General features: G+C 39.7%; 1 protein-coding gene across 1 annotated transcript in view; it reads right to left on the minus strand.

Annotated features, from left to right (window-relative positions):
* The window catches only part of cped1 (cadherin-like and PC-esterase domain containing 1), a 216443-nt gene that overhangs the window by 24817 nt on the left and 177570 nt on the right, over nucleotides 1-14056 (minus strand). The window contains exons 16-17 of the mRNA XM_060839791.1: nucleotides 10662-10779; nucleotides 8766-8902 (exon numbers count right to left, since the gene is read on the minus strand). Of these exons, the coding sequence (XP_060695774.1) occupies nucleotides 8766-8902; nucleotides 10662-10779 (255 nt within the window). The remainder of the gene's footprint in view (nucleotides 1-8765; nucleotides 8903-10661; nucleotides 10780-14056) is intronic.

Here is a 14056-nt window from a genome sequence, read left to right on the forward strand (position 1 = left end):
AAATTTTGAAAGATGGCTTCATTTTAAAACCTCTTAAACTTACACTGTTAATACACTACAATACCCATATACATTACAGACTATAATCATGCAACATGCACTACTACATTCTGTTTCAGTCTGTTTTACTATTGCCACCGAATGCCTCCGTTTCTCATTCAAGTCTTGACAATGCATCGCAAATCACATTTTCTCGTTTGCCACATGCACAATTTTCAAATTGAATGGTTGTAATAACAAACTCCATCTAAACAGTCTAGCATTTCTGTCCTTAAATTTCTCCACAAACTTCAATGGGTTATGATCAGTGTATCTGATTGTCTCAGATACATTACTGGGAACATAAACATTGAAATATTGTAACGCCAACACCATGCTCAAAGTCTCCTTCTCAACTGTTGAATATCTTTGCTGATCAATGTTCAATTTCCTGGAGAAATACCCGATTGGTCTTTCTAGTTTCTTGTTGTGTTTTGTAAGAACACAACACCGAAATCCACATCATTCACATCATAGCCGCTTTGAATGGCTATGAGACATGGCTAATACTGGGGCAGCGGTTAACACAGATTTCAGGCCATCAGATACCCTCTGATAGTCTGTTGTCCATTGAAACGTCTTGCCTTTCTTTAAAGTTAAAAATCACACAACACCAGGTTATAGTCCAACAGGTTTAATTGGAATCACAATTGGAAGACAATCACCTGATGATGGAGCGGTGGTCCGAAAGCTAGTGTGCTTCCATTTAAACCTGCTGGACTATAACCTGATGTTGTGTGATTTTTAACTTTGTACACCCCAATCCAACACCGGCATCCCCAAATCATGCCTTTCATTAATACCCAGTGAGTGGAGCAGCCACACTGCTAAAATTTGATACAAATTTTCGATAAAATCCACTCAATCCCATGAATTGTAGTACTGCTCTTTTTGTCGATGGTATGGGAAACCCCACAATTACCTATATTTTTCCATTCCGTGGCGCCATTTGTCCATGCCCAATAACATGGCCCAGGAGGATGACTTAAGCTTTGGCAAATTCATTTCTAGCCAGGTTTAACACAAAGCCTGCCTCCCAAAGTCGATCAAACAATTCTGATAAATGTTGCCCATGTTCCTTCCATGTGTGACTAAAAATCACCAAGTCATCAATAAATACAATACAATTGGGTAATCCAGAAATGACCTCATTGGTTAGTCTTTGAAATGTGGCTGGCACATTTTTCATAGCAAATGGAATGACTTTAAACTGATGAAGTCCATTCAGTGTTACGAAAGCCGAAATTGTCTTCATTCTTTTGGACAAAGATACCCACCAGTATCATCTGAGCCAGTCCAATTTAGAAATATAATTTGCTTGTCCCACCTTTTCAACACAGTCTTCCAATCATGGAATCAGATATGCATAAGTCTTTGTAACGACATTGACTTTGTGATAGTCCACATATAACCATTGGGTATCATGTGGATTGGTATGGGTGAACTCCAGTCACTGTACCTCGCTTCAATTATGTCGTCTTGGAACATGCGTTAAATCTCCTTTTGAATCTGTGCAAACTTTAGAGGGTGTTGCTTAATTGAAATAGCATCTCCAAGATCTACATCATGCATTGTTAGGTTAGTACTTCCCAGCTTATTTCTACATTTCTCCAATGCGATAGTAAGAACTCTTTTAGGTTATTTAGATTTTCCTCTGGAAGGTAACTCAATAACTTATTCCAATTTTTGACAACTTCCTCATTGTCCAACTTAATTTGAGAAATTCCAATTCAGAATCCTCTGAACTTGGTTCTTCTCTCTGTGATGTAATCAATAACACAGTCTCCTTTGGCTTTCCTTCCCTGTCAAAATACCTTTTGAGTACATTCACATGACACACCCTGAGAGATTTCTTTCTGTCTAGAGTCCTTATCAAATAGTTCACCTCACACAATTTTCCTTCAACTTGATAAGGTCCTCTAAACCTTGCTTTTAAAGGTTCACCTGTCACTGGAAATAACACTAACACCTTATCTCCAATAGCAAAATTGCAAAGTTTTGATTTCTTGTCTGCTTCCTGTTTCATTACATGCGGTGATACTTTTAAATGCTGTCTAGCCAACTTCCTTGCTCTATTTAATCATTCCCAAAACTTTGACGCATAGTCCAAATATGTGGTCTCTGAATTGAGACTCACCAATCTCTCCTTAATCAATTTTAGTGGTCCTCTCACCTCAGGCAGAAAAACTAATTGAAATGGATTGAATTTGGTTGATTCATTTGCTGCATCTCTGATTGCAAAATGTACATGTGGAATTCCTTATCCAATCATCTGGATAGTCTTGACTATAAGCCTTCAACATGGTCTTTAATGTCTGATGTCATCTCTCTAGTGCTCCCTGCAAATCTGTATGGTATGCAGTAGATTTGAATTGTTTTATTCCTAAGCTGTCCATAACTTCCTTGAACAATTTTGATGTGAAGTTTGACCCTTGATTTGATTATATCTCAGTGGATATTCTGCATCTAGTGAAAAAATCTGAGTAACCCCTCTACAATCCTTGTGTCTATGACATAGCATAATGGAATGGCCTCTAGAAAACTAGTGGACACATCTATTATTATTAACAAATACTGATTCCCACTTTTTGTTTTAGGTAGGTGTCCTATGCAATCAATTAACACTCCTGTGAAAAGTTCCTCAAATGTAATAATAGGCAGTAAAGTTGTGGGTTTTACTACTGTCTGTGGTTTTCCACATGCCTGGCAAAATTCAACTACACCTTGTGTAGTTCAGGCCACTAAAAATATTTTTGTATTTTACCTTCTGTTTTTCTTACCCTTAAATGACTCCCTAATGGTAGTTCATGAGCCATTCACACTTCCATGCTATAACCCACTGGCAATACAACTTGATGAATTCTGCCCATTTGTCATCTGCCTGAATATGTGATGGTCTCCAATTCCTCATTAAGACATTATTTTCAAGATAGTTGCATTCAGGGATACAGTTGCATTCGTTTTCTAGGTAAGCTTTGTGATACAATCACTTTAAATTTTCATCTTCCTTCTGTAACCTGGTTAATTTATCTGAATTAAAGATGCCTGTTTTGTCATCTATCTGCTCCTGCTTTGTCTCAACCATTTGATCAAGCAGGGTCTTTGCTCATTCCACTTCAACTTTGTTGTATATACTCTTTGATCTCTCCTGTTTCAACTGGTGACTTTGTGACCTCATTACCACACAGTCAAGAAAAATCCCACAATATGTGTCCTGCAATAGTTCAGCAGCCCGAGTTTGCACTGGCTTTTCAACCACAGTAGGCAGCACTCCTTCCTGTGAACCTGCTGCATCTTTAGCAAGGACAAATTGTATTCCTGGAGCTGAGAGTTTGTCCAGTACTCCTACCACAAATTCTCTACTCTTCACTGGACACTCTAAGCTCACTCTACAAAATTGAGCACTTCTTGTCTCACCATGAATTCCTGTTATTAGTACCTTTTCTGGCAATAGTCCTCCAGAGGTACTTATCTCCTCATCTTTCAAGATCAAAGATTGAGACGATCCTGTATCTCTTAATATTGTATCTCTTTATCTGCTGCTCCTGGCCTATGCGAGTAAATTTTACCTTTGCAGGTATATGGTTTAAGAAAATCTCACACTTTCTCCTTAACCAGCCTCTGACCAGCTCATACGTTCTGGTATAGCATCCTCGCCTTCCTTGTGCTTTCCTTTACCGCTTCAACAAAATTCACTGGTTTATCCTGTTTTCCTACATCTGACTTTCCAGTGCTTCTCCTAACCCCTCAACACTGTGATTTCATGGGGCCTACTTTATTGCAGTGAAAACACCTGAGCTTTTTAACTTCTCTTTCCCTTTTCTTTTTACCCTGTGGTAAGTTATCCTTATGATCTTCATTGAGATCTACCTTTCCCTTTCCAGGCGGGGATTTCTCTTTTCCCCAATTCCTATCTCCCACGGATTGAGATTGACTTTGGAAGCCAAACTTTGATTTATGGACCAGCTCATAATCATCAGTCACTTCAGCTGCTAAGCTTGTCGTTTTAACTCTCTGTGCTTCCACATGAGTTCTCGCTACTTCAGGAAATGAATTTTTGAACTCCTCCAAAATAATCGTCTCTCTAAAAGCATGATTGGTTTGTTCTATTTTTCATACCCTTATCCACCTATCAAAATTACTTTGTTTGATCCTTTCAAAGTCAATGTAGATTTGGCCAGGGCCCCCCTTAGATTCCTGAAACGTTGCCTGTTGGCTCCTGGCACAAGCTCATATGCCCTTAAGTTGACTTTCTTCACCTCCTCATATCTTCCAGATAGCTCCTCTGATGCTGATGCAAATACCTCAATAGCCCTACCTACAAGTTTTGTTTGGATCAACAAAACTCACATGGTTACTGGCCACTGCATTTGTTTAGCCACCTTTTCAAATGAGATGGAAAAGGCTTCCATATCCTTCTCATCAAATTTAGGCAATGCTTGAATATATTTAAATAGATCCTCACCAGGCTTTTGACTACCATGAGTTTGCTCATCCTCATTCTCTTCCTCACTAAGCTTACCTTCAGCCTTCATCTCCATCCTTTTAAGCTGACTGTCCTGTCTAAGTGCCGATTTCTGAAGTTGAAACTTACTCTCTTTCTTCCTTTCCTCTCTCTCCTTTTCCCTCTTCTTCTTTTTGTTTTGCTAATGCGATTCATTCTTTTTCTCTTTCCTCTGCTTTAAATTGTAACTCAAACAGCTTAATTTCTTTTGCCCTTTCCTTGTCTTTTGCCTCTAATTCAAGCCTTGTGTTGAACTCATTTTCTGTTGAACTTTAGGCACCTCTAAAGATTCTAATGGCATTTCCAGCAAATACATATGCTGAGCTATTGCTGTAATTATCTCTCCTTGCCTTACAGAAGGAGGCAGCTCCAACTCCAGCTTGCCTGCTAATTTCATCAGCTTGTCCTTAATCACCTTTTGCAAAACCCCCAAAGTCACTTTTTCCACCTCCAGAAAACTATTAGTGACTGAAAGAGCCATTGCTATCCCAAACACTATTTAAACCAACCGAATTCAAAACCTGGAACAAAAGACACTAGCATCTACCACTCACTGCCTTCAAGTCCAGCAATCCAAATCCCAAATTGGAATTACAGAACAAATCTGTTGAGTCACTAATCTGTTATGGACCAGGCCAGATCCCCCAAAACATTTCAGGAAAGTAGCCCAAACCCTAACTTTGCTAATTGTTTTAAGTAGGTGTACAGTGGATCTTCAAGGAGTGATGCAGCTTGCCCAATGAATTAGTTTAAAACAAAACTGAATTTATTTGCAAGATTATTGAATGAAACACAAACAAAAGAGAACAGAATGTAAAATAATTTCACCTATCCGAAAACCGAACAGATTATCCCAACTTAACAATCCCCATAAATGCCCGTTAGCAAAAAAGGAAAAATCAAACACAAGAGAGATGTCAGAAAGATGGCTGAGAGATTCAGCATGGAATACCTTCCTCCATGTAACTGTTTCTTTGACCAGTAGCCTCAAGAAACTGACTAACAGCTCTGAACCCAAACCAAACCAGACCAGAGAAAAGCTGAACTGGGAGAACTGGCCGCTCCCCTTTCACTATACAAGTGTTTTTTTTTCTAAAACTTAAAAGCCTTTTGTCTAAGGCAGTATCTGGTGGCTATAAACAAATTGGACCTTAAACCTTTCAAACCTAGACAACTCGTAACCTGTGACTTTGCAATCGCTCTGAAACAAATAACCAAGGATAACATAACTTGAGGGCGGCACGGTGGCACAGTGGTTAGCACTGCTGCCTCACAGCGCCTGTAGACCCGGGTTCAATTCCCGACTCAGGCGACTGACTGTGTGGAGTTTGCACGTTCTCCCCGTGTCTGCGTGGGTTTCCTCCGGGTGCTCCGGTTTCCTCCCACAGTCCAAAGATGTGCGGGTCAGGTGAATTGGCTAAGCTAAATTGCCCGTAGTGTTAGGTAAGGGGTAAATGTAGGGGTATGGGTGGGTTGCGCTTCGGCGGGTCGGTGTGGACTTGTTGGGCCGAAGGGCCTGTTTCCACACTGTAAGTCTAATCTAATCAAAAAACTTTGTTAAAGGAGCATCATCATCATATGACCCCTGGGATATCCATGATGAACCATTATTCAATAAAAAAATACCAATTGACCATCACTATTTCCCCATTTCCCCGCCAATTATATATCCATGTTGCTACCGTCCCTTTATTCCATGGCACTTTCTCAAAAAACTCCAGTAAGTTAATTAGACATAGAGTCATAGAGATGTACAGCATGGAAACAGACCCTTCGGTCCAACCTGTCCATGCTGACCAGATATCCCAACCCAATCTAGACCCACCTGCCTGCGTCCGGCCCATATCCCTCCTTTCATATTCATATACCCATCCAAATGCCTCTTAAATATTGCAATTCTGCCAGCCTCCACCACATCCTCTAGCAGCTCATTCCATACACGTACCACACTCTGCATGAAAACATTGCCCCGTAGGTCTCTTTTATATCTTTTCCCTCTCAGCCTAAACCTATGCCCTCTAGTTCTGGATTCCCTGACCACAGGGAAAAGACTTTGCCTATTTACCCTATCCATGCTCCTCATAATTTTGTAAACCTCTATAAGGTCACCCCTCAGCCTCCGACGCTCCAGGGAAAACAGCTCCAGCCTGTTCAGCCTCTCCCGATAGCTCAAATCCTCCCACCCTAGCAACATCCTTGTTAATCTTTTCTGAACCTTTTCAAGTTTCACAACATCTTTCCGATAGGAAGGAGACCAGAATTGCATGCAATATTCCAACAGTGGCCTAACCAATGTCCTGTACAGCCGCAACATGACCTCCCAACTCTTGTATTCAATACACTGACCAATAAAGGAAAGCATACCAATGTCTTCTTCACTAACATATCTACCTATGACTCCACTTTCAAGGAGCTATGAACCTGCACTCCAAGGTCTCTTTGTTCAGCAACACTCCCTGGCACCTTACCATTAAGTGTATAAGTCCTGCTAAGATTTGCTTTCCCAAAATGCAGCACCTTGCATTTATCTGAATTAAACTCCATCTGCCACTTCTCAGCCCATTGGCCCATTTGGTCAAGATCCTGTTGTAATCTGTAGTAACCATCTTCACTGTCCACTATACCTCCAATTTTGGTGTCACCTGCAAACTTACTAACTGTACCTCTTATGCTCGCATTCAAATCATTCATGTAAATGACAAAAAGTAGAGGACCCAGCACCGATCCTTGTGGCACTCCACTGGTCACAGGCCTCCAGTCTGAAAAACAACCCTCCACCATCACCCTCTGTCTCCTACCTTTGAGCCAGTTCTGTATACAAATAGCTAGTTCTCCCTGTATTCCACGAAATCTAACCTTGCTAATCAGTCTCCCATGGGGAACCTTGTCAAATGCCTTACTGAAGTCCACATAGATCACAACTCCCGCTCTGCCCTCATCAATCCTCCTTGTTACTTCCTCAAAAAACTCAATCAAGTTTATGAGACATGATTTTTCATTGGCAAATCCTTGCTGGCTTTTCCAAGACATTCCACATTTTTTCAAGTGACTATTAATGGGAAAGTGAGAAATCCTGTATACCTACTAGTAGAACATGGGTCCACTTTCATTACAGAGAAACAACTGGTGGTGAGTTTAATCTAAAGGTCACCATACGTCAGGTAAGGAGAGGGGTTGAGAAAGTGGGACGTTCATGGTAATGTCAGTCAGTATGCTAATTGAATCCATGCTTTTGGTGACACCTTGCATTACAAATCAGCTGACCAGTTAGCTGAGCTGTTGGGAGAGATTTGGTTTGGTTTGTAGTTTTGAAGACACATCTCTGTTGTATATCGAGACATTTACCCATCATTTGGACAATTAACATTGCATATGCATTTTGACTAAAAGGAAACTAATACATTAAGTGAAACTACATGGGTGGCACAGTGGCTCAGTGGTTAGCACTGCTGCCTCACAGTACCAGGTTCCCAGGTTCGGTTCCAACCTCGGGCGACTGTGTGGTGTTTGCACATTCTCCTAGTATCTGTGTGGGTTTCTCCGGGTTCTCCCGTTTCCTCCCACAGTCCAAAGATGTACAGGTCAAGTGAATTGGCTATGCTAAATTGCCCATAGTGTTGGGTGCATTAGTCAGACGGAATTGCGTCTGGGTGGGTTAATCTTCGGAGGGTCGGTGTGGACTTGTTGGGCCGAAGGCCCTATTTCCACAATGTAGCGGATCTAATCTACTGCCTTTTACACCTTCTTAATTTGCATTTAAATTTCAAGTAAATTTACAAAATAACATCCTTACTGAGTAAAAGTATTAACTGTGATCAAAGTTAACTGTTGCAAAAGTTATTTCCTTTCTTCTGTGAGTTATTTTCTACATTCATTCAGCTACATGAATTTAACAAACAACACCCTAAAATATAACAATAACTTTATTACTAATGCAAAAGGACAAATCTTTGTTTTCTTCTTTCTCGATGAATAAGTCAGTCTCCATTCAGTATAGCATCCACCACTTTGATGTGCAGCTTTTCTATAGTAGTAGAATTTATTCAGCAGCTTGTTCAAATATACCATGTTATTTCATTAGGGTACAGCTTTCCATTAAACTTTAATTCATCGTGTGTAAAAAGCAAAAATTTTTGTCACGTGCATTATTCTACATTGTACATTCTACATGATTGTACGAGGTTGCAAACAGCAATAAAAGCCATATGGAACAAGCCCTTACCTTCCTTCCATTCATACACTGCTGAAGTTGACTTCTCGTTGGTGTAAGGTGTTGACATTTCTCTGGCTGCCACCGTGCCTTTTGCCAATCACAAGTCCGATTGTCTGAGCAGCTTAGACAAGGAACAACCCACTGCCCTGAAACAGCAAAATGTAAGAACCCTGTTATCATTATTATTTGGTATTTTTGATCTATTGGTAAGATTGGAATAATTGATGCTCTATTATACTCTGATGACGGGTAAAAACACACACAAGGATGCCTGCATTCCATGTTGTTGGACATTGAAGTACAAATTTCACAATGTCAAATCCCTGAAATGAACAATGTTAGGGTTACACCTGGTGCCATTTTGCTTTCGGTAATATTGAGATGTCTTTGGCAGCAACCTGAAACAGCAGTAATTCTCTGCTATATGATCCTGGACAGTCTAAGGCCCATTTTTACAGGCTTTTCCAAAGGTTGATAGAACTGTTGAGTATGTTCTATTCAGTTTTTCGGGTTTTTCTACTGATCCACTGAATTAGCCTTGGGACGTCTTCCTTCAAAGCACTTTTTCATTGCAATTGTGAAATTGCAGGCTTCAGATTCATGCAGAATAATAGATACGTAGAAGAAATTACAACACACTCACTGGTTTACTTCGTATTTTGTGCTTTGAGCATGGTCACCTCTGTTTTGAGAGTTTGAAAATAGCAAAGAACACTTTGAAAAATGATGTTCCACACAGGGTTTCAATTTTAACAACGGTTGTTTATTTTGTTGTCTGACAGACAGGGTAATCAGGCCATTTGCCAACAGAATGAATCAGAGTCCCAAACATCTTGTCGGGGAGGCCACATTTATCTATGGTTGGTCGGCACTAACTGGGACTTTGCCAAGAAATTTCCAGCTACCGTCTTGTCATCAAGGCTTTCGTGTAACACCTCCTCATTGATAATCTTCCTGATGCTCAATCTTACATGCAGTGACACATACGTAAATTGCTTTCTTCAGGGGAATTAGGGATGAGAAATAAATGCTGCCCTCATCACCAATGCTCACATGACATGAATGGATGAATAAAGCTAATAGTGAACTGAAATATTTAATCATTGTGTCAGGGTCTCTGCCATATTTTCCATAGGTCATACTAATGAAAGTTCCTTCAATCACATAGAACTAATCAGAGAATCAATGGCAAGTATCCCAATAGCACAGCTGTTTTCAGATCAGGATAGTGTCAGTAACATTTGTTTGGCTAGCTATTATTCTCATTGTTATTACCAGACATGCTGAGAACTATTCAGGTTTGGCTGTAAAAGCAAAGCATTAAATATTACGATGGGTTTTTGCAAAAGCCAACATGTGAACAAGACAGAACAGTAAAATCTTTAAAGAAAGTAACTTTCATTCTTTTATCTACGAAATGAGAACTGATTTTGATTATCTAAGTTACATTAGCTGAATTTTGCTGATCATTGCTCCATCTTTCCTATGCTACTGAGCAAGTAATATTTTAAACTCTTCAACCAATTGCATGAATCTAGCCAAGAAAGAAGTTTGCCTTGCATTTCCACTGAGGTCTTGCAGCAAATACCTTTTTCACCGCAGTGAACTGAAGGATTAAGTATAAACTGCAGTCTGAGAGTTTAAAACCAATAGTTTGTATTGTCAAGGTATCTTATTCTTTACCTGTATTTTAAATTAGTTCTGTTAAAATTCATTCATTCACATTTCTTTAATAAGATGTGAAGGCAGAAACTATTGGCAACGTTTTTGTCCATGCCTGCTGAGAATAAAGGCATTGAAGGTACATTTTAAATGAAATATAATCTGAAATTTTTACCTGCCAGGGATTTCCTGCCAGCTACAATTTCTATGAAAAGTCTCAATCACATTGCAATGATTACCTACCTTTGGCATCGCCTGTCTTGCAGTTCTGAAGCTTTGTTTGTGAAACTGCTATGAAGTAAGTGCTTGGCACTGGCTGAATGCCACAAGGTTCTCCAGGCCGAATGATCAACTCACAGTCCTGCGTGAAAAAAAAGAACAAAATAACTAAACTTCTAGTTCACGTGTTTTTAAATGAATAATAAAGTAGTAGGGTAACTTAAGCAATAATATCGGCTGAGATTAAACCTTTGACATAGATTACATATGTCATGCCATCATAGATTTCATGTCAATACCAAATCTTCAAATGGAAAAGTTTCACACGTAAATAGTTCTCAAAGTAATGATATTTATCCACCATTAATAAACCTTGGCAAGGTTACCTCACAGAAGATACTCACCCTCTCTCTTTAAATCTATCAGTGCAGGAACCATCATGTATGACAGATATTTCAATAACCCCTTTAATCAATTTTCAATATTTACATATTCAGTCACTTTGACCCATCATTGCAACACAAGGTCATATCATGAATTTTGTGGTGTACTCCTGCCCGTTAATATTAAAAAATGAAAAAATTATGAAACATACCCTATTTGGCTGATATTCTCCTACGCTGCATCACAGGAGCATATTTTCATAAAATTGCCACTATATTAACTTATTAGGGTCGGAATGGCTTACTTATTATGGAAAAATTATTTTGCACCCTGATCTGTCCTAATATGTGGCTCTAGGTCAAAATTTGTTCAGTGATCCTTTTGTGCAATGTCTTACAATTATTTATATTGTTTAATATGCTCAGTAAATAATAGTTTGTAAATGTGCTCTATAAAGGCAATTTGTTATTGCAGTTGTGGAATCAGATACCATAGGAACTGAAAAGGCAAAAGGCAACCGAAGATATGTTCCAAAAGAACTAATTTCCGGAGTTATGAAGAAAAAAATTGGAGTGTGAGACAGAGTTGGACAGCATTTTTAAAGAGCCAGCCAAAACTCAGTGGACCAAATGGCTTCCTTCTGTGCTGTAAGATTGTGTGATTGTACTAACTAGGCAAATTCATGCAGGCATATGGTGACATTGATATGCCACTGAGCAAAATTTTCATAATAGCATTATATCATTTCTTTTCAATTAAATAATTTGACTAAGCCAATGAACCAAAGACAGTGTGTATTTCTATGTTTTTTTTTGTAAAGATTGACTTCTAAGAGAGTTTTAGAGGATAATGGAACTAAATTGACATTAGCCAGGTAAGAGAAGACGGTAATTGGTTTGGAAGCAAAAGTATGATCAAATATGAGTCCTAAACAGACTGAAGCAGCTAAGGAATAAGATGAAAAATTGAGTTGTCATGTGTGGGCTGGAGGGGGAATATGTGTTTCAAAGGCCGAAACGTACCGAAACAGATTTTCTGCAGTCCTTAATCTGTCTGAAAGCTTATGGGTAGTGGAGGTGGCTATCGGAGTGGGATGGGAGTACAGGGGGGGCAACAAAGACCCTGCTTGCCCCTGGGTGAATTAATGGCAACCACCACCCCTCCCCACTTGGAGGTATTTTACTCATTGGGGTTGGGTGGGGATCCAAACTATACAGTCTGATGACTTTAAATGCGCAGTTTGGTGGTGGGATCAGGGTGAGGTTGGGAGCCTCCCTTGTAGACCAACTGGCTCATTCATTACAATCTCTCTCCTTCAAGATTATCCCTCCCTTTTAACTCTCTACTATGGCTTCTTGAACCCAGCTCCCGACACAAGTTGCAAGACTTCAGACTTGCCTGGTCTCCTCAGCATGCTGGAGCTGCTTGCAGGCTTAGCAGTGGGCATTACTCCTGGTGGCACTATTAGAGCTACAGAGGTGATAGCTATCCAATTGGCGTGGATCTCTCTAAAGTGAGAAGGGGTGGAAGTCTTGCTTTAAAAAAGTTAATGAACACTCCCCCTTGTATTAAATGTCTGCTTGGAGACCCTACTGGATTTTAGCTGGTGAGGGGAATGGGGATTGACGGCTACAGCACCTTGCAAAATCCAGCCCTTAGTGGCTGAAGAAGTGAACACATTGTAAAATGCAGAACCCACTGTAGGTTATTGCTGGTGGAACATATGAAGACGATCGTTGATCTCTGATCACTGAGTGATACAATGGAGATGTCAATGTGAATCTTAAGTTTAGAAAGTGAGAAGCACCCCTACTAAGATCTAGAGAACCTGGGGTGAAGGAGAATGGGAGCTGCAAATGTAATCACCCTGCATTTTAATTAGTGGATCTGTTAAACAGCTTTTCATTACCACAGGGGAAGACGTAGAGAAAAGGATCTGGGATGGGGAGAAAAGCAGTGATGGACTGAATAGTCAGAAGGCATGCACAGCATAGTGATTATTTATATTTTTATATAGTCAACCTTTCTGCGCATCTCCCAACACTCTCCAGCACCACAATCCAATCCTCTTTTGAGGTGAGCAAAGAATAGAAGGTTATAGTGAGATAAAGTAGAAGGAGACATTTTGCCACCGACAAGGGGGAATTAAAATTGTCTTTTGTTCTCCAGGAAGTTCTTGCCATCATATTGGGATTTGACCTTTGAAACAGCAGGATTCAAGTTTGAAACGCTAAAACCATATTTGATAATGGACAGACTGTGCTCACCAAGTTCTTTCATGTTTATAGCTTGCAGACTTCAAGTCTGAAAGGTTCTTGTTTTACAGGAGGAGGGATAATGGTGAGAAAATGTGATATCATGAGAACAAATGGAGAGGCATGGCATCTGTGGTAGAAATTGATATAGGTGTTAATATTATTGGAGGGTATTGAGAGGTTGATATAATCATTGAATAATTTGTGTGGATAGAGGTCCTTCGGCCCATTAAGACCATGTCAATCTCTACAATAACAATTTTGCTAGCCCCACATGATAAAAACCAGAGATAGAAGTGTTGGTTAACAAAGTATGTGCTTTTATAGTCATAGAGTCGTAGATCACTGTCTATATTGTTGTATGCATGTGTAAGGGTCTCAAATGTTGAGAAATGCTTAAGCATTGGCCAATATGACGATGCTTACAGACTCAGGTTGGAGAACAACTTTGAACATTGAAAGAGTATGTCCTAATACTGATGTCTCTCTCATAGTCTTACGAATATCTATCAAGTCTACATGATGTACCTTTCACCAAGATGAACTGCGATGAGAATCCCTCATAAAATACACATAAATCTGTGTTTGCATGTATATCAAGAAATGAACCTTAGAAGACCCCAGCATACCCTTACTACATACACTTCCTTCGCTTATACATGCAGATCTCTTTTTTGGTCCCTAACTGCCATTATCACTCCTCTTATCTTTCATTATTTATATGGTCATGATGAATTTTGAATTGTTTTCGTTTGATACCGTTATCTTTTCATACACCCC

Source organism: Hemiscyllium ocellatum, chromosome 19 (genome assembly GCF_020745735.1).
Source record: "Hemiscyllium ocellatum isolate sHemOce1 chromosome 19, sHemOce1.pat.X.cur, whole genome shotgun sequence".
NCBI lineage: Eukaryota > Metazoa > Chordata > Chondrichthyes > Orectolobiformes > Hemiscylliidae > Hemiscyllium > Hemiscyllium ocellatum.